This window comes from Fusarium subglutinans (assembly GCF_013396075.1).
Source record: "Fusarium subglutinans strain NRRL 66333 chromosome Unknown NRRL66333_c0000217, whole genome shotgun sequence".
In the NCBI taxonomy this organism is placed as follows: domain Eukaryota; kingdom Fungi; phylum Ascomycota; class Sordariomycetes; order Hypocreales; family Nectriaceae; genus Fusarium; species Fusarium subglutinans.
Genome location: NW_023502280.1, coordinates 48513 through 69143, shown reverse-complemented (window position 1 = coordinate 69143; position 20631 = coordinate 48513). Strand labels below are relative to the sequence as shown.

Below are 20631 nucleotides of genomic sequence, written 5' to 3'. Positions count from 1 at the left end.
CTAAGCAGTATTAACAAGATCTTCCTCTGCTGAAGCCGAGCTTGGTCCACTCTGCGTTTGCATCTCTATATCCTCCTCGCGGGATGTTGATGACCGCCTAGTCCATAATCTCTGTGCACGCCTTGCCTTGGCTTCTTCAAACCTGACACGCTCTCTTTCCCGCTCAGCATTGATCACTTCATCCCGCCGCTGTTGTTCTGACTCGGTCAATCCTACCAACCCAGTTAGTAAACCACTGCTTTATGTTCAGTAGCGTTCATTCATGGCACTTACGTCCGCCTGCAGCAATTTGTATTCTTCTTGTAAGGCCGGTAGCTTGCTGAAGAAAGTTTCGTGCTCCCAAAACCACGTCGCAGGGACAATTTGGGACCACTAAAAACATATGACTCTTCATCTCCTTGTTCAGCTCTCGTGACCACTGAAGCTTTACACGATACCTTGGAGTAAACTGAGTCCCATCAAACCCAGTGACTGGTTCCTGTTCATGCTCTGGGATAGGAAGAAAGGATTGTTTCTTTAGCTTCAGTACATCTAACAAAAAGCTCTCAGAAACATGGTCAATGCTTGCACCAGTGTCTAGCTTAAGGGTTGCTGGTACAGCTCTGCGGTCGCGGGGTAGATGTGGATGATCTGACAGATTCTGCGCTTGTATATATGCAATAATAAAAAAGTCGTCTCCCTGGAGATCAACTAACTCTTTTGCCGAGGGAGCCCCTGCAAATTCCTGGTCTAGTCGAGACATAGCCGCTCTGGTATCTAACAGTCAGCACTGCGTAAAAACAAGGTGCAATGGACGAGTTCTTACGTCATGTTTCGTAGCTGGGTATGCATCCTGATACTGTGGCCCTCAAGATTAGTTAACTGAAATCAACCGGTATATAAACTTACTCGGCACAAAGGTCTCTCAGGCTAAAAACAGACCCTCTATAGAGTCTAAGAACTTTCTCCCATTCGTCTTTATGCCATACCAGCTTGAGTTTCTTGGCCCTTGTTAGACTTGTAGTCTCAAAGCCGCGCCTGAGGCCATTTGATGCAAGGTTCCCGTTTAACATATCCTGGTGGAACTGGCAAAGCTGACGCGCCTTTTGGACTGAGATGGGAGGCTCATCGCCCATATGAGCAATAACTTCCTCATTTTCTCTGAACATATAGTCGAGTAGTTCAACTTCTTGCATGTGAAGTATCAACTCAAATTCAATGGCCCGGACTCTTTTCACCCATTTCATAAAAATCCAAATAAGAATCAGTTCAAGAATAGCGAGAACTAGGAAGCCAGCTTCCAGGAGCAATGAGCTCATAGAAGTAGAGGACGACATGGGCTTTTTGTTCTAGATTCAACGCTGGGAATAATAGTAGTTCTGAGGGGCAGAGAATGAAACAGTGAGGTTAAAACTTAGGCACAAATGTCAAAGAGCCACCAAGGCATTATATTCCTTGAACGGAGCTATAATTAGCAACCTTTTTTGACAAGGGTGCTTCTGAATATTTCCATCGCATGGATGTATTAACACTTCATGATTGGCCCACGTGTTGGTGAGGCGTTTTTCTGTAGCTTATTGCGACGAATACCTTTCCATATCTCGCAGCCTGATTTCACGACTGCGGCAAGCCAAGAGAGTAGCGCCATTGTCTATCCAATAAGGATTGTACAGACTCACACTAACGAATAACCGAACAGTCAGCAATGATTCATAGGCACTCACAATCCGCTTGGGGCTGAAAAGCGCGCTGCCTGAAATTATCTCCTACGCATCATCCCTCATTTGAATACTGTCCCAACACAATTACTACACACAGTCATCAACGACAAAATGAGTCACCAGCCTCCGTCGATGTATGTGCGACTGGCGCGTATGATGAACGGTGACAAGAATCTGGCCATCTTCCGTCGATTCGACGATGCAAATATTCTATGCTTGCTCTCACTGCAGGCAGAGATCCTCCAGCTACAGAGTGATTTTCACCTGGAAAACTCTCTTGATGAGATTGGAACTGAAGAAGAACGGAAGAATGGAGAAAGCTTCTATGATAGCCAACAGAACAACAGTGACCAGCATCAGAGATTATATCAATTGAGGAAAAGACTAATGCAGTATAGTATGTTACAGAATCTATTTGAATATATAAGAATACTAATATCCCTAGACAAATTTCTTGCGCAATGTATGTCTTGGTAGCTTACATACCCTCACTTGCTAAAGTCGTTCCCAGATTCCGCAACCAGTCAACTTCCGAGTCCCAAAAAATCTCAATTACAGAGTTTGAGAAACTGGTTAGCAATGGACAAGGGAGGGAAGAACTTCCAAACAGGAGCAGAGACCAATACGTGGACTGGAGACGGATCGAATAATCCTGATCTCTATGTGACTTTGCGATCCGTAGCTGAGGACGACGATTTGTTCACCAGGGGTTTCATGAGATTTATTGCCGGCCCATTTCATCTTTCATTTGGCCAGAGGATGAAGGTAGGCCGGGTTATCGACGAAGAAAGTGGCTATGTCACCTACCAAGATGCCCGCATAATACGGCTCACCAGCATCATTGTTACTGTGATAGCCGCCATTTTGCCTCCTCTCACCATCTTAGTACTCAATGGGCGGCCAACAACTAACCAGAGGATTGGTTTCACGGTTTTGTTTACAGCCATCTTTGCCGGTATTCTTGCGTATTTCAGCAAGGCAAAAAGAGTGGAAATACTTGTCGCTACTGCAACGTAAGTCAAAAGATGTTTTCAAAAATGCTAACGGGTGTGTATACTGATCCATATTTACAGCTTCGCCGCTGTGGAGGTCGTTTTTATTGGTAGCGCTTTGTCTGGTACGGAACAAGCTCAGATCAATGGGAATCTTACACTGATGCAAACGATGAATGGGTCTGGAATGATTACTGCCAACTTGACATCGACTTAGTCACGGTACTTTGATGTACTTTGATGTACTGTGATGTATTTAGTTTAATTTTAGATATTTCTATAAGAGTTTTTAAAATACGGTAATTGAACCTAGTCCTATAGTCTAAAATTATAAAGCCTGAGAGGATCCGACGTTACAATCTCTGCTTGGAGAAACATAAGTTACCCCGAAGAAGGTGATAGTTCTCGGACTGGTATATGCAATAGCCCCAGTGCGCGCTGCCGTCGATGCCAACAGCTTGAAACCTACTGCCGCCGGTGCATTGAGGTAAGTTCCGCTGTCCTGGAAACACTAACCCTGTATCCTACTAACTAGCCGGACCAGATCATTCGCGGATCCAAGCTAGCCTGCATAGCTGTCAACCTGCTCCACGCTATCAAAGCATTCCAGGAATCTAAGAACAAGGACAAGAACACACCTCAACTCGTGAGCCTGCCTGTCCAGCGTACTTCAGCAGCTTTCTTTCCAATTTTATACAGATCGCCAATATGTAAACTGAGCAGTTCCAAGTCCGTAATGGCCTAGGAATCCATACGGGAGTTCAGGAAGGTCGATGAAAGCCTTGATGAGAAGACAGAAGAGGTCAAGCGGCTTAAGGAGAAGCTAGATGAGAAGACCCTCTTGGTAGAAACACTTAAGAATGAGATCGGGCAGCGGAAGAACAAATAGAGAGGGCTTTGGATAGCCTTGCGATGTAGCTCTATCCCACGAATAATGCAAGGTATGAGGTGAACCCGGTCACCTGGTCGCGTTAGGTAGTCGATAGGATGACTTTGGCTTACATTTTGCAGGGGGTTATGTTATTCCGAGTCCTATTTCAAGTGCAAGTGAAATACGGGGACATCTACAGGGATTACCTGCCAATAGTATTGCAAATCGTCCACTCTCGGTGAAAGTGGGAGGATTGATAATAATGCAGTCTCCTTTCTTCTGCATATGGCTTGCACTTGGACCTCTTGTAGTCCAGTGAGAAGTTATCCGATAATATTTAGCCCTATTCCGTACTTCGTACCCTACCTCCTTGACGGCTCGAATTGCTGGGTCCAGGCTAAAGTGCAAGACAGGGCTCATAGCAAATCGCTTAGTTCATATAAGCAAATATACGGAGTACTGGTTAGCAGTCACGTCACCGGGACCCAGCAGCATTCGAGCCCTTGAGAAGATACAGAGTTATGTACTCCGTACTGTAATTTCCCTTGCAGATTCTCGAGGCTCCAGGGTGAGCGCAGCTCAAGACGCTAAACTCGGGACGGGTAGCGGGTGATCACGCAGGTAGCCCGGACCTAACTATTAAGGTCTAGCCTTGGAGAACCAGTGGTCTGTGATTCGTTCACTGGGTTATCCTTGTTTCAGCTGATGGTCCTCCATGGCTGAGCGGTTTGTTTGCAGGTCCACAAAGATAATCAGAACGTTAGCGACCTAGTATCTAGAGATAATTTATACAGTAACAAAGCATATGGATGAATACAATTTGAACGAAGGATCCAATGTGCAGAACTCAAATTACTGGAAGAACCAGGTTTGCGGTACTAATATCTGAGTCATTCTTCAGGTTGGTAAGGGTTGCATTCTGAAACACGCCTTGCAGGGATGTAGATGTCACAACCAACAGATGTAACCTTGTCGTGCATATATGGGCTCGTCCACCAACCCTTTTCTTTTCAATCCTCAACTAAACTTCTCTGATTTTTTGCTACTCACTCAATATGGAATCTACATCTAATAAAAAAAAGCCCGAATGGAAGACGCGTTCGAACTTGGCTGCGAAAGGCTTCTTCTACAACGACAACATCTCCACAAAAGCTTTGCCTGACCATGTTAAGGCCCTCCGAGACTCAATTCTCAACTTCAAGGACCATGGGTCTGGTAAGGAGTTCGATAATAGTGATAGAAGAATCCGGGATCGAGCTAAGAATTGTGTGACGGGCGATGTGTCTGAGCCAAACTGGAAAATCTTTTTTGTTGGGAGCTTCCTTACTCCGCTTGTAGAAAGAACCTCTGCTTCGCACGGCTCACGCAAGTAGGTTAAGATTTATTATAAGAAGACTATTGCTAACAAGAATGATCTCAGAGTGGATCCGTGCAACAATGGCAATAACAATATCGTAGGGTAAGTCGTTTGAATAACTATAGGATTAAGAGGCTTACAAGTAATAAAAAGTGACTCCGAGGCTCTATGGGTAACATTTGATACCAAGAGCGATAAGCTTGGTGATTCAATGCCTGATATCTTCCGCAACGCGAGCCAACCCGAAACCGGACTATGCCTTTTATTTTCCAATGTATCAGCTGACGACCAGACTTGGAACATCTCGACTTACTCCTCGATATGTGAACGAAGTCAATGCTACGCCGGTTAACAGGATCAAGGCAGTACTGGAAGTTCCCGAAGAATCAACGTCCTCTTCTGTGGAGTCATTTTCATACTCTGGCTTGGAAGAACTCTACCAGTACGGCTTGCGACCCTCTCCTTTTAATGCTTTTAAGAAGAGAGCGACAGAAAAGGAACTGAGATGTTTTCCATGGCTTATTATCGAGATGAAGAAGAAACATACCCAACGCGGACGGATCAATAAGTCAAAAGAGGAGGCTTCCTGCCAAGCTGCCAATGGCAGTGGATGTGCTGTAAGACTAAACCAGATCGCGGCGAAGTTTGCTGTGGAACTACCCGGTCAAGGGCAAATCCCTCCGATTCCAGCTGTTACTACAGCTGGACCCGAAGTTAAGGTTTGGATTACGTATTTTGCGAGAAATTTCATGGCACAAAGAAAGTTCACGACACATGTTTCCCATACAGCGAGAGGACAGTACCTCGACCCTATCGATCAAGGTTATGTCAGTACACCAGAGATCTCAACTGATCCTTACTGACTTTTCCTCCTAGATGATGCAATGCATTTGGACCGGAGATATAACAGACCTTGAGGACGTCAAGAAATTCCGACTGATACTCGACAATACTTATAATTGGGCAACGCAGGTACTTAAACCAATGATGAACACCTATATTCGTCAATGGAACTTTGTCTACTCTGAAGCTGTTCGCAGCTTTGCGACTGCAGCAATGGAACGTGAAAGACAGAGAAAGGAGCTGTCAAGAAAAACACTTCGATTCGTCCTGGCTGCTCTGGGTGATGAAGCAGACCTCGATACTGACGATGATTTGCGTCGAGCTGCTAAGCTAAGGCTGGTGAACCTCTGCGATGCATTTGTCCAAGACACAGACCAAATTATTGCGGAGGAACTTGAGAAGTTATACTTGAAGAACGCTGATAGTGAGGACAATGAGTACAGTGAGGAGAGTGAGGAGAGCGACGACGAAGACGAGGAGAGCGACGACGAAGACGAGGAGAGCGACGACGAAGACGAGGAGAGCGACGACGAAGACGAGGAGAGCGACGACGAAGACGAGGAGAGCGACGACGAAGACGAGGAGAGCGACGACGAAGACGAGGAGAGCGACGACGAAGACGAGGAGAGCGACGACGAAGACGAGGAGAGCGACGACGAAGACGAGGAGAGCGACGACGAAGACGAGGAGAGCGACGACGAAGACGAGGAGAGCGACGACGAAGACGAGGAGAGCGACGACGAAGACGAGGAGAGCGACGACGAAGACGAGGAGAGCGACGACGAAGACGAGGAGAGCGACGACGAAGACGAGGAGAGCGACGACGAAGACGAGGAGAGCGACGACGAAGACGAGGAGAGCGACGACGAAGACGAGGAGAGCGACGACGAAGACGAGGAGAGCGACGACGAAGACGAGGAGAGCGACGACGAAGACGAGGAGAGCGACGACGAAGACGAGGAGAGCGACGACGAAGACGAGGAGAGCGACGACGAAGACGATGATGAGGAGGACCTGGTATAGGACCGTATCAGGAGGAAATGTATGTGGAAAAAATGGACAAAGAGACGCTATCTGTATATTATGAGTGTAATTTACAGTGCTGACAGTTTGCTTGGTCTTGCTGTTGAAAAGTATTGCTGCGTGTCCGTGGGATGAAGTCCTGACAACGGAACCACACAGGGGTAGCTCTATCACTTGGAATAGAGTTAACATGAGCTGCGCTCTTAGGAGGTTTGTTTGGCGGGGCGACTGGCCAGAGTTAGCATGGTTCGGAGGTTATATAAAGTGTGATCCAGGCCACTGAACTCTTCAGTGATAACTTGCGAATTTGTACTTTCTCAGACAGAGACTCCAGGCCTTGGAACGAGCCACTCGGAGCTGCATGGCCTGGCGCTCCTCGGACATACACTCCGCTTTGCTGGCCTAATAACATGAATACGCAGGAACAGGGATACCTATAGGGCAAAGTCCGGGTTCTGGAACTTAACCCTTAGAGGTAACCAGGCTGGAGGTTCTTGTGTTTAGAATCCATGCCATAGAGCTTAGTATTGTAGTGTTAACTCTACTATATTTGAGTTCCAAGACACGGAGCTCTTACCTTGGATGTCCATATTCTGGCCTCTTAGACTATTCTTCCGTTAACATAAAACACACCAATAACAACTCCATCATCACCAGCGTTTGGCGTTGCTGAGTACTACTAGGCCTCTGGATTCAGTGTGTAATGACTCCGTATGTCTTTAGTCGAGAGAAACTCATTTTTATTCACTACCTGATCTTAAAAGCCAATAAATGAATTAGTTATCTATCGGAAGTCCGAGTGTCGGACCTCCATGTGCTCAGCTGATATTGGCTTATATCGTTAGTCAAGGGATTGGCCCTGCTTAAAAATGATCTAAAGACAGTATGCTTTCTTATCGTCACGCGTTCTTAATTTCTTTAGGCCGCGTTCAATCTAACCGAACTATAGTCTCCGACATTAATGGTTGCGAGTTCTTAGAAGCCAGGAAAGGGTATTTGCGTGCCAACTCTCGCCTTGTGCGACAATTTATATTGCTCCAAAGCCAAGGACCAATTTGTCAAAGGAGCGATGCCAATCCTCGGTTGCACGGAGTACATATCATCTGACACGTAGTCAAAAACTGCCAAAACGTTACGGAGAAATGGCACGCCCAATATTGAGTCAGCCAATGAAAGGCTCTGCGCGTTGACAGAAGCCCGACACCTGAAGCAAATGTTAGGCCTTGTCTCTTCATTATATACTGCATGCTCACATTTGTGTTTCATTTACGGTAAACCAGTCTCCTGGAGTGATCAAGTCGAGGGGCTTGATATCAATCCATTGGCCATTTATCTTGATCTCCAAATGCTGTGGTTTTGAACAATCGAAAGAGACAACCAGACCCGATGATTGCGATGGTCCAATGATACTGTTTGCGATCTGGTCGAACACTATGCCACCAACAGCCATAAATGACGTCCCACTATCTATAGCTGCAACATACGGCGATCCTGAAACAATACCTACTCCACGTTAATGCTGGCTTTGCAAGTCATCGGAACAACTGAGGGATCGTAGAGGACGTACCACTTGCCGGTAGGGAAATGGTTTTACCGTTAAACCTCATCCCATCAACCGTAATAGACCAGAGCTGCGGTGCCGGAGGGGCCCCTGGATAATTATAACTAATAGTTTTTAGCAAGTCATTTTCTTCAAGACATAGTAAATCCTTACTTGGGGCTGTCAACTATGTTGCTGTATGTTATCCTCTGTCCATTCGAGGCTTCCTTGTCAATGCCACCTATAGTCAAACGACCTTCTTTCGGACTGTTTGGATCCGCGTATCGCGGGAACAGTGTTGAGAACTTGGGTGCAAGTACCCTTTTCTGTGCTACCAAGGTATCGAATGGTGGTAAGTTTTGATGCTGGTAGAACTGCCGAGAAACATTTCGGAGACCCATGCCTAGTATTCCAGAAAAGGTTCCATTCTGAAACTCCATCTGCACAGCATTGTAAACAAGACCTATTTCAATTTATATCAGATTTCTTACTTTTATCCTTTTCCTCTGTATCAGGAACAAGGAATAGCTCACCGACATCCAAGTCTCTTGCAATAATGTTCTTTGTACCGAATTGGACATCCAAGATAGACTGATTGCCGAATACTGGCCCAGTCCCGACAATTGTAAAGAAACTTTGATTTCGTGGCATATTTGTCGTTGGCTATATATATGTAAGCTTATTGGTTACCAGCCACACAAACATAATTCCTTGTTCACACAGAGGAACTCTTACCTGGATCTCGAAAGGCGTGCTGTTGAAACATCCACTAGTGGGGGTGTTCGGGCACTCGTTTGATACAAGAAACAGATCAGCGGAGCCAGTATCAAGCATAACAGGCAACCTTTGGCCATTGCATGTCAGCTCCACGGAATAGTAAGTATCCCCAAGTTGCGTCACGCTAGGAAACTTGATTGGCAGTGTGTGTACTGGTCCAGGCCCTGTACCAACTAGAGCCTTTTCTTGATTGTAAGCATTACTTCCGGCAACAACATCGCTGCCAATCTCTGTATCCGGGAGGCTTAGGGTATTAGACCATAGAGCACACTTGATGGCCGCTGTCTTACCATTTGACGAAATTTTGAGGTGATCGGGCCGGAAGTAGATATTGAAAGCAACACATTCTTTGTTGGCGTTACACCGTTGCGCACACGCGTTGACGTCGTAGTCGACTAATCTGAAATCTTCCAGATAACCCTCTCGACTAGCCAATACATCGGTGTTAACAAATGCGGCAGCATATCCGAGCGGTGTAAGAGCAGAACTGGCCGACTGAGAATAGGCAGAATCATTGTCGGATGCGCTCGATCTCGATGCTAACTCAATTGTGCCGGCTACTACTCGAGTAGTCAGAAACAATGGGAGATGCAGATGCATATTGAAAGTCTGCTTTCAGAGGTCTTGGTAGCGGTCACCTAGAACTTGTGTGTCGAGGATACTGGATTGTATCCTTCTCTGGCTATAGATTTATTGTCTCTGAGTACAAACTGAGTTTACTCCGCAACATCCGTATCCCTTGCACATTTTGTTTCTCATATTGCAAGGAGTACCCGCAATTGCTACAACGCTGTTTTGATGATGCGGGGATCCGGATAGTCGGATACATATTTAACATGATTTAAAAACAGTAATTGGTGCGCTAACTAAAGGTAGATAGCCATAAACGCCGATTCCAAGGGTCGCAATACGAACTTCGGAAACGGCATTCTATTAATAATTCAGATGCGGGTATGCGGCAAGTATAATTCTTTGCCTTATCTCTTAATGCCACCTCATGCTTCTGGGTCCCAGTGACGAAATGGGAGGGGGAAGAACAATGCTATCGAAATGCAGTTCAATATTCCGCATTGAAATCTTTGCACTTGGCATATCCTTGTTCCCACTACAGAGTGACAAGCCGCAGAAAGCCAAAGGGCGCATCCATCACGAAGAACTCGAAAACACCTCGGGCCAGGTTTCCTTCTCGCCCACGACCATGGTATAAGACACTTCAGCGTAATGCTCTGCTGCCGAGCATAGTTCAGGAGCAAGTTGGCCATACACATTCGCCAGGTTGTTGAATGCCCACGGCACAGCGTCATTCGCCACCCCCCATCGTTCAACTTCGAGTCGCGGCCGATCTGTATTGTCATTGGGCGGACATGCAATGATGCTGTGTCCCAGAGCCTCGAGGCCCTTGAGGATCATCTTGGCCGCAATATTCAGCTGGTTATTCTTGAGCAGGTGGGCGCCGAAGGCGAAGTAGGGTTCCCAGAGTTCTAGCCGAATGGCGCAGTCGTTGTTTGTCGGGTAGGTTTTCTCGAGAGCCTTCATGAGCCGACTTGACTTGGCTTCGTTGCTGGAACCAGGGTGATCAAGAAGCCTTTGGAGGTCGCCGGCAAGCACCTTGCGTCTCTGGAAGACGGACTTAGACGTGACCTTCTTACTCAGACATAGCTCGCAGTTGCACGTGAATCCCCAGTGATTCAAGCCCTTTTGGGTCTCTTGGTAAGATTCGAAGGGCACAGGAAGACGATAGCAGAAAAAGAGTTCAGTGTCAGCAGGGAGATCCTTCGTCGCGCGCACGATTTGCATGTCTCCGATGAAGGAGCGTCGACAGTTGCCCACACAGGAATGGTTGATACGAGAAGCGAGAAGCCAAATGCCCGAGGTTGTGTACTTGAGGTCCTTACCACTTGTCATATCTCTGTTGCTGGATGTGGCTTGGAGGAATGACTCGCGGCTCGTCCTCGGAGCACCAAAACCATTAAGGGAGGCGATCTTTTCTACCAGGAATCTGGGTCTCGGTTAGCCGCCTGGCTCAACTGATTTACGAGTCAAAGTGGGAGAAGACAACTCACGAATCAACTACAGGGATTCCGTCAGTCTCCAAGACTGTAGCCTTTTGGTAATCGGCGTAGTGAAGGTCTCCAAACTCGGCGGACAACGACGAGTTGTGGTACAGTTTCTGCACAATTAGGGTCAAGAGACGTGCTTGGCCACCCACTACCATCCTCTTGGTGGCAAGATTCATCAGGATTTTGGTCTGTTTTGTGGATTGCTCATCGCCGGCAAAGCTGTAGGAGAATGCCTTTTCGCAGAGCAGAAGTTCCCCCGCGGAGACCGCCTTGGTGGTGAAGAGCCCTTTGCCCCGGCCAGGCGACTCGCGAATTTCTACAGGAGCTGAGAAGGTGGCACAGTCGATCAAGGGAGGTGTCTTTTCCGCCTGCTTATACATTTGCTTGAATTTGTACTCACCTGTTCGCTGTTCGTTAAGCCGCTCGTTGAGCCGGTCTTTCTCGGAGCTGGCTGCCTTGTTTTCAGGGTATGACTGTGTGAGTTTCTCCAGCATCTCGAGACTCTGCTGATAGTCTCCGAGCTCATACAATGCTCGGGCCTTGCGGAAGAGAGACTTTTCGGATGGCATCGCAGGATTGGTGGCATTCTCGGCATCCAACAAGGCCTGCTTCGGGCGGTCCATGTTCATATTCACAAATGAGCGGTTGAGGAAAGCGAGTTGTCTCTCTTCGACGTTTTGACTCCCTTGAATAGCTGAAGAGTACCTGGACGGTTGTCAATTACGTGCTCTTGGCTGCCCAACTGCTTGGCCTGATCTTCAGAGTCAGACAAGCCGAGGTGATAGACATACAGTCGAAGTGCTTCAGCCCATTTCTTGGACTGTACAGCGTCGTTCCCTTCCTTTCGAATATCTGTGCTACTCTCGCCTGTGATCACCATCGATGGCCTCCAGTGCGAGGGAATACGGTCATCAGCTCCGTCCAGCCAGATAATATCACCCGGGTGGTCGACTCTCAGCGAGTATGTACCGTCCGTGGCGCATTTGAAGAAGGGCTCTTTGAGGATGCAGACCATGTTTGGGCTGAGTATCTCAGTGGCAGGGACGATGGTCTCTTCAGGTTGGTGATAGAGCTGTAGCAACACAGCGATTCCCTTCTCATCCTCCACAATGGCCATAACAGCGGTCATGCGGTCCGGGGGCGTGAGGACGCGCAGCATGATCTTCTTCCCTCGATGATGGGTTTCGAGTCTCATGTCGGAGATCATGATGGCTTCCAGGTCGTTGGCGGAAACAATGCATGGTGGGTAAGGCGCTGGGACCTGCGTGGTAGCGATTGTGTTTTCGTCCGACTGGGAGCGATATGAATTGGCCATGAGCTTCATCATGAAGGACGAGACGAGTTGTTGGGGAGGGGGGTGATCTCGCACTGCTTGACCCTTTCTTCGGGCGGCTCGCTCTGCAGCGCCCTGGAGTTGCTTCAGATAACCGATGTACTTGCTCTCGTTGGAGACGTCTTTGATATCCATCTTGAGATTGAAAGTTGAATTGTTGAGGCTGTGTTAGAGTTGGAATGGTGAGTGAGAGTACAGCTTGAGGTTTAGGTCTTGAGCCACTTCTTCTATGATAATTTGGCGGGCCGCAGGTGAAAACAACAGACAGCCAAAAATAAATGCCTCGTCAGGCCATCGCAACGGTTGGCCTCCCACAGGTGACCGCATATTTGTGACCAATCTTGTGTGACCAATGCTGTCCATATATTGGTCAACAGATTTGCGAGACGTTACCCCTCTCGCCGTTTGCCCAATTGAAAACTCAACAACCAGAGGCACATAACCGAATTAATAAGCGCCTAGCCCGTCTTATCTCGATGGGCTGTGGCCGAATGAAAGAGAGTTGTGCCCCCCAGCTAGATGGGTTGTCTGGCATTGCAGCATTTCAATGAGCCTGGTCGCTCTCATGATCAGGTATAGCAGACACCGCGCTGCCCACGATGGCAAGTGACTGACCTTAGGCTCCTGTGAGACCATGGAGAGGTCCCAATCTCCACGTAGGCGTTGCCACGCTGAAGCACCTGATTGGCTGTTTCGGCTGCTGGCCCACTCGATGACTCCCTGGCTTGTTTGCCATTAAATTCCGTCACCTCTTTATAAGTAAGGACTCCTTATATATACTCCTCATGTACTCCGCACACCAAACTGGTAAGAAATGTAAGCATAAATCGAGAACCTCATCAAGCAGAACGCCGCTAATTTCTGCCAGGTCAGCCAGAACTGCGTTAGTTATGATCCTATGCCACATGATGCTAACACCTTTAATTTCAGATGGTGAACTCGTCCGTACGGTCGGCGATCTAAAGTTCCGGAGCCGAAAATAGATATTGCGGCCATGTCGTAGGAATCCTTCGTTACATATTTCTACTCATTAACGAGACACAAATTCCCTCTTCCTCTTGCACTCGCCTCGAATAACTTGAGCAGTGAGATTCGGCAATGCGTTCACGGGCTAGGCAAAATGACAGCAATGCCTACTGTTGACCAATCGCCATCTTCCACTGACACCGCCTTATATTTGGCAAACGGCCGAACTCAATGTGTTTGGTATTTAATTTACAAAAGGAGATGATGTATGGTTCAGATCATGCCAAAAGATAAACAGAGAGGGCTTCAGCGGGCGAAAGGTGTTTGGGAATCACGCCTCGCGATGACATTAACGCTTCAAGACTTGGCGGCAATTGCTGAGGATTCTTGGTGCGCTCGCCATTACTGTAATAAGATATGAAGAAGCGGTCTATTACATGAGTTGGCCAATGCATGGTAAAATGAGATACGAAATGCCTTTGGTCTCACGACTTATGGAAGAAATCTAAGCGTGAAGACGGTAAACGCCAGTTCCTTTACGTTTGCCTACTATCAGGTTCTAAAAGTGGACATATTGCTCTCTAAACTGCAATTAGATGTTAATATTCTGGCGCTAAACTGGATCTTTGTATTTCTACACATATGTAGATAATGGCTTCGGTGGCATAGTTAAGATAGGATATATAAGCCGGACTATATTTTATTGACTACCTAAAGGGGCTAAATGTAGCAGTGGCTATCTAAAGCTTCTTGACTCTGTTTTCTGTCTGCGATATCCAGAATGCGTCGAGCTGTTAATACACTTCGAGCTCGTGGGTTGCTGGTATGTACAGAGATGGTGCGAGCATCATCGCAAAGCCTATATTAAGTGGTTCAACGTTGGAGCTTGCAAGCTATTTATCAGTTATCCAGCACGGCTTGACCTTTCTATCCTCATGAATCCTTACAGCCTCGATGAAGTTACTGAGTACGTTGTTAGCCTGGTTCATATCCAGGACAGTTCGTCTTATCGGTCCGTCTTATCGGTCCTGTGATGGAAGCCAAACATCTTTAGATACGCTTAGAGCCCCGGATCCTTTCAGCAAAGCTGACCAGTCATTGATGGATGCGATCCGCTAGCGTCTCTGGGTTTGTTGGCATTGAGTGGTCCATACCCTACGCAATTACAGTTAGATACAAGCTAGCTGGGTGGCTGTAAACGATGATTATTCTTAACGACAGCTCCAGCAGGAGGACAACGATGATCGAGAGGCGTCAATCTTGAACATGGCGAAAATGGAAAATGGAAAGCTCGTGACCTTATCTGGGGAAGGACATCGCACATACATGGTTAGGGTTAGGGAAGATGCGGTATGTGGAAGCGAAGCGGGGTCAGAGATGGATGGCAACCAATTCTGATAGGGAGGAAACTGAAGAATATGATATTCAAGAGGACATCGGATCTCTCAGTCTCGGGTTGAGGGGAATGTGCCTTGTCAATATATGTAGCCAAAAGTCTAATGGTAAATGGCTAAGGTCACAGATACTGAGCAGACAAGAGGCAGTTATATATAATACTAATCTAGCTAATATTTATACCTTGCTAATCAAGATAATAAACTAGGAAATAAAAATGGCATATAAGCCATATAAGATTGAAGATTGGGAAATATTTTATCGTCTTTCCCCGTTTTGACAACAACATCCTGGCCAAAGTTTATAGTAGTAAACTTACGTCGATGTTCCCACAAGTCACTGACACTTCTTAACACCCTGACCGGTACCTGGTCTTCGCTAATGCCGTGTAATGCGTGCTTGAATACCGCAAGGCGACGATTGTGAACGGACAAATACTTGATTTCAGAAACGCCATTTGTGGTGACCCGCACCTTGACAACTTCCAGGATAGGGAAATCCGCAATAGCGTTGCGGACGTTCTGAAGGCTTTGGTTTGCCAAGTCCATGGCGTTCTGGGCAACACTGATCTCATCGCCAGTTCTTGACCTCATTATTGTGCTTATAGAGCTTTGAGAAAACCCTATATCCCGCACAGGTAGACTATCCACGGCTGCCAGTTCTGGAGTTGACAGAATGCTGAATTTCCGTGTCACGCCCGCCTTCGTGCGGTTCGGGATCCTCTTCACGACTCGGATCATACCCATACCAAGCGCAGCACCTATCAGTGTCACGATAGCACCCAGAACCAATTCACTGGCGATGCTACTCTGGGTTGAGGAAGAAGAATTGGCTCCAGCCGACATCGTCGAGGCATCCATCGTAGGTGGGCCTGCGAGGTGATCATATACAGCTCCTGTGATTGTGTCGGAGGCGGCACCCACGGCAATTGACACGCCCAACTCCACAGCGAAACCGGCGCTCGCTGTCAAAAGTCCAGCCAAGATTGAAACGCCAAATCCCACAGCCATGATGACCGCGTCTCGGCCCGTCACTGTCATGTGGCCACTCGGGTCGCTGTTGTTAATAGGATCGCCGCGACAGTACGTGTAAGGATTGATCTCGTGGGAGACGAACGGGCTCCAGGAATCGGGGGCATGGAAGCGCATCAGGGCCGGGCTGTACACGCGGTAGCCGTTACCAAGGTGATACCATCCTGTTATGGGGTCGCGCCACTGGCCGTTGAATCCGATGGAGGGTGAGGATCCTGTACTGAGTCCATAGGGAGTGTACCCATGATGCTCGACCGGACCGTCATCACCGCTTCGTACAGTGGCTAGAACGGACTGGTTCGAATCAGGAGCCCAGAGTTGAATCTGGGACTTCTGATGGCCCTCTTGGACAACCTCCCCCCAGTATACGTGACCATCTGTGATGTAGCTCGTCTTGGAGCCGCCTTGACTGGTAGCGATGAGAGCCCCGTCATGGTAGTGTAATTCGGTGTCCGGCTTGCCCGGTGCCTCTTGACGGATGAGCTGACCGAGAGCATCGTAGTGATATCGACACATGAGTTGACCGGCAGAATCATAGACGGCACTCAATCGCTTGTATGTGTCATACTGAAGCCTACGTTGCTCTTCGTCGCCAATCAAGCAGCCATTATCGTCGTATAAAAGATCAATAACCTCAGGGAGGTCCTTGTGAGCGTTGGTGATTCTAGTAAGTCTTGTTGGATCTTCTAGATCATACAAGTAGTGCTTGGTGTTCTCGGAACCACGGTCAGAGAGCGTGTAAATCTCGACGAGGTTATTGAAGCCATCAAAGCCGAAAGACTGCTTGCGTAGTTTCCATCCGTTTTCATCTTGTGCTGGCTGTGACCCTTGGCAGTCATAGTCTATCAAACGATCTCGCATGTCATATACAAAGGTCTCATCTCGTAACACACGGCCTTGGTCATCTTCCACTACGCGCTTGATCATCAAGCTCGCGACGTTGAACGTCCGTCGTATCCGATAGATGATAGAACCGTCACTCTCACGGCGGATGCATCGCTCAACCTCGTGGCCGAAATCATCGTAGACCACCTGAATCTGTAAGCCTTGGTCTCCTCCTCCTTCTTCGTCATCGTCTCGGATGCTGGTTTCAGAAACCAAACTTTCTCCGTTGTACTTGAGCTCAACCCTGACCGTTGCTTGAGCGAGCTGTATTACTCTGCCGTGTCTGTCATACTGTATTTCGCGCTTGTGACCATGTACATCTACATAGGAGCAAGGGAGTCCGGCCAGGGAGTATGTTGACGAAGCAGATAGAATTATTCCATCTGGCTTCTCAAATATTTCCTGCGCAAGGAAACCTGATGGTGAATATATCCGCTTCATGGTGGAGGTCTTGCTTTCAAGTCGGAGTATTGCCCCCGTCTGCTTATCGTGCTCAAACTTCACTTCACCGTCGTCGCTCTTGGTGTTTACCAGAGCATGATTTAGGGCAGGATCATAGGAAAAGGTATGATGATCTCCGTTGGCTGTCGTGATGTTCGTGGGATTCGGACTCCCTGAGTCATAGATGGCCACCGAGGTTCGCTTTGCAGCCGTCTTGCTCGTTAACCTCGCAAGGCCATCATAGTCCTGCTGGCCGAGAACCCTTTGGTCGATTTCCATCCTTGTTGGAAGAGAAGCCGTGCTACGGGAGGCGTAGTGTGTTCTAGAGATGCTGCCATCAGGCCCCAGTGTCTCAACGACTCGATCGAAGCTGTCGTAGGTGTATCTCGTGATGCGGTCTAACGAATCCTTTTGCTCGATAAGGCGATCCCAGCCATCATATCTGTAGTTGGTCTTTCCGTGGATTGCTCCATCTGATCTGCGCATCAGGGTCTCAATGGGCTTTCCGGAAATGTTGAACTTGGTCTCCACCATCCCCTTGCCCGGAATGCCGGTCTTTTGCGTCATGGTTATCGGATCCTTTACGGCGAGATGTACAACGCCTGTGGAGTCTACATATCGGCAAACTGTCCCCCAGTCGTCATACTCGGTCCGTTCCACTGTTAGGATCTCTTGGGGTGTACTCTCATGATCCTGAATGAGCCAGTCCATCTTGTCAACTTGAACACGTTGTCCGATTGCGTTGTAGGAATTCTTTTGCATGACCCGGAACATACTCTTCGCAGCTGAAGTGTCATGTTGAGCAACATCTTGTTTTTCCATCTGGACGACTCTTTCCATACCGTCGGTGATAAACCTGGTTTGAATGCCTTTTACATCCGTCTTGGTGACTCCATATATGACACCGTCTTCGTCTACAAGATACTTGCTCTTCCGACTTGCTTCGTATGCCGTCGCCGGCGCCACTGTTTCTTCAACAAGGCTGCCCAAACTGTCATATCGAAACACTGTTTCGGTCCCATGCTGATCTTTGCTGTGAAGAACCCTACCGGTGTAAAGGCAGGTAGAGGTTTCAACACTGACAACATGACCTTCAAAGCTGGTACTTGTAACGGTCTCTTTGCAGGTTTTACCGTCCGGATACTCCCGTACCTTATCCTTTGTCATTTCGTGCTGCCCACCCATCCAAGAAACTTGCGCTTGAATAGAGCCATGATCTCTAGACCCAGTATCATTGACATGGCTATATTCTGAGCGTGAAAGTATCTGATCGCCTTCATAGGATGCCTCCTGACAGACAACAACGAAGTATTTGTCTCCTTTTGCATCTTGGGCCGTTTGCAATTGTGTGTAACGAAATTCCTTGTTTTTTGTCAACCCATCTGCTGCTGGCGTGCGTGATATCTTTTTCAGATAGCGCCTGAAGCCTCGGGGATCAGCTGGGCAAAGCCCTCTCTCCCCATCCTCAGGGTAATACTCTCGAATCGTCTTGGCTCCATTCTTCTCCACGGTCTCGGTCGGGTTACCCCATACGTCGAACGAGTAGTGCGTCTTCTCTGTTCTCAACGCGCCCTTGATGGCAGAGTCTTCGTAAGTTATCTCCACCGTTTTCGGGAGCTGATACTGGGCAGGTTGGTTCTCAAATGATTCCTCCTCTAGTGCGTAATACTCCGTTCTCTGCGTCACGGACTTTGTGTCTTGCTGTCGGCGGGAAGAAACCATCAAATGGAATTTGTTATATGTGTAGGTGACCTCTGCCCCGCCTTCCACCTGGACCGTGGAAGTGTACTGATATTTTGCGCGAGCATTGAAGAGATTATCCCCGTTGGGATCCCAGTCGTTCACGCCCCCATAGCCGAGGAAATTCAAATCAGAATATTCGTATGTCGTAGTCATCTCGGGTTGATGCTTTCCAGGATGCAAGGTTTGACTTATCACGTACGGTATCCGGGTCCTGGGAGCTCCCTTTGGTAGTCGATGGCCATCGTGCCGATAGGACAGCTCCTCCACAAGTCCAGCTGGGCTGGTCAGTTGACGAATCAAAAGGAATGCCCCACTGTGCTCGTACTCAAACTTCCACGAGGGAGATGCAGCAAAATCACTATCCGACGGTAGTTTCAGCTCCGTCAATACATTTTCGCCCTCTCGAATTAGTCTGGTGATGATTTTTGCTGAAGCATCAGGAGATATAACCACATCAACCTCGAAATCCGAATAATCGATCTCGAGCAGAACCTCTGTACCCTCTTTGACTTGAGACAATCGAGGGGTCTCGCCAAAGCTGGTCCATTCAAGATCCAGGGACCGACCGTTGGCAGCAAATAACTTTACAGGGACCGTAACGTTGAAAGTGTCGCCTTCGTTAGACAGAATTTCCATGTCTCCAGATTTATGAATAACGCAGTAATTATCGCCGCTCTTTTCGAACAGAAAGCTTCTCAATTTCTGATCTTTCACCGCCAGGCTCGACTTTGTCTCCTCAACCTGGTAATGCTCACCCGTGACCAGGGAGAGCGTCCTTGACTGACGGTGCTTATACTTTGATAGATTCAGAGACCACCCTTTTCCAAAGCCAATGTCCTCGAGGCTTATTGAGTCAAAACGTAGAGAGAGATCGAAATGGGGACAGTTGCGAATCTCTGCTGGGGCCTGGTATAGGTGGATAACACAGTTGTATTGACCTGTACGGGGGTCGACACTGTGCTCCGCTAGGTTGCCGAAATTGAAGGCCTGGGAATATAGGTTTGACTGTTCTGCCGGCATGATTGCGGTAAAGAGGATGCTGTACTAGATAGTGGCGAAGATTGAGTTTCTTTTCTTGTTGCTTCCAAGGTAAGCTGATATCACTAGCCTCTAGGTTTATTTAGCCATTGGATGTCCTTACGAATTGATTATATAAAGTACGAGCCGATATCAAATCCATAACAGGGAATGAACTACATGGTGGAATGGACGGACTCGGCGGCCCGGACCTGCTAGGATAAATTTGAGGCCCGCTGAGCCCGCACGCGCTAGGGGGCAGGCCGCTTGTTAGTTGTCTCATTTGAGGTTAGATCGCAATAAATCCCTCAGCTGAACTTCACGATCTACACGGGCCAAAGTATAAATCGATTTTTCTGTAGCAGATCGTTAATCCCTGAGCTGAACTGTAAGACATGAGCCGTGACACACACGTCAGCAGCAGCAGCTAACAGTTGCCACTTGCCAGTTGGTCTTTTGATCATCAGCCGATGTTGCTACTTTGCGAAATGTCCGCATGCGTCCAAGTTATTAGAGGGGGTATTCTGATACCTTTGACTTGCCTGCCTGCCCTAGCCAACTCATGTACTCAGTACTATACATGGGGATGCAGCCAAGGCGCGGTTATCGCAGCAGATGTTCTTGTGAAGAGGCCGATCATAACCAGATATTGGCGGT

At 47.9% G+C, this 20631-nt stretch overlaps 6 protein-coding genes across 6 annotated transcripts; 2 read left to right on the top strand and 4 right to left on the bottom strand.

Annotated features, from left to right (window-relative positions):
* On the bottom strand, window positions 1–1316 carry FSUBG_11456 (uncharacterized protein; the record flags this gene model as incomplete). The annotated part of the gene is made up of 4 exons (XM_036676140.1): window positions 1–212; window positions 274–749; window positions 806–838; window positions 889–1316. 4 exons carry the CDS (start codon window positions 1314–1316, stop codon window positions 1–3), a joined length of 1149 nt encoding a protein of 382 aa, XP_036533087.1.
* Window positions 1317–1811: 495 nt separating this feature from the next.
* Window positions 1812–2909, top strand: FSUBG_11455 (uncharacterized protein; the record flags this gene model as incomplete). Its single annotated transcript, XM_036676139.1, has 4 exons — window positions 1812–2097; window positions 2146–2163; window positions 2212–2713; window positions 2774–2909. The coding sequence occupies 4 exons, from the start codon at window positions 1812–1814 to the stop codon at window positions 2907–2909; spliced, it is 942 nt and encodes a 313-aa protein (XP_036533086.1).
* A 1709-nt stretch (window positions 2910–4618) lies between these two features.
* On the top strand, window positions 4619–6786 carry FSUBG_11454 (uncharacterized protein; the record flags this gene model as incomplete). Its single annotated transcript, XM_036676138.1, has 4 exons — window positions 4619–4932; window positions 4984–5022; window positions 5276–5747; window positions 5797–6786. 4 exons carry the CDS (start codon window positions 4619–4621, stop codon window positions 6784–6786), a joined length of 1815 nt encoding a protein of 604 aa, XP_036533085.1.
* A 975-nt stretch (window positions 6787–7761) lies between these two features.
* Window positions 7762–9703, bottom strand: FSUBG_11453 (eukaryotic aspartyl protease; the record flags this gene model as incomplete). Its single annotated transcript, XM_036676137.1, has 6 exons — window positions 7762–7990; window positions 8040–8289; window positions 8354–8451; window positions 8501–8789; window positions 8860–8989; window positions 9062–9703. 6 exons carry the CDS (start codon window positions 9701–9703, stop codon window positions 7762–7764), a joined length of 1638 nt encoding a protein of 545 aa, XP_036533084.1.
* A 546-nt stretch (window positions 9704–10249) lies between these two features.
* FSUBG_11452 (TPR domain protein) lies at window positions 10250–12631 on the bottom strand (the record flags this gene model as incomplete). The annotated part of the gene is made up of 3 exons (XM_036676136.1): window positions 10250–11102; window positions 11167–11868; window positions 11955–12631. The coding sequence occupies 3 exons, from the start codon at window positions 12629–12631 to the stop codon at window positions 10250–10252; spliced, it is 2232 nt and encodes a 743-aa protein (XP_036533083.1).
* A 2327-nt stretch (window positions 12632–14958) lies between these two features.
* FSUBG_11451 (YD repeat-containing protein) lies at window positions 14959–19977 on the bottom strand (the record flags this gene model as incomplete). Its single annotated transcript, XM_036676135.1, has 2 exons — window positions 14959–14987; window positions 15177–19977. 2 exons carry the CDS (start codon window positions 19975–19977, stop codon window positions 14959–14961), a joined length of 4830 nt encoding a protein of 1609 aa, XP_036533082.1.
* Between the last annotated feature and the right edge of the window lie 654 nt (window positions 19978–20631).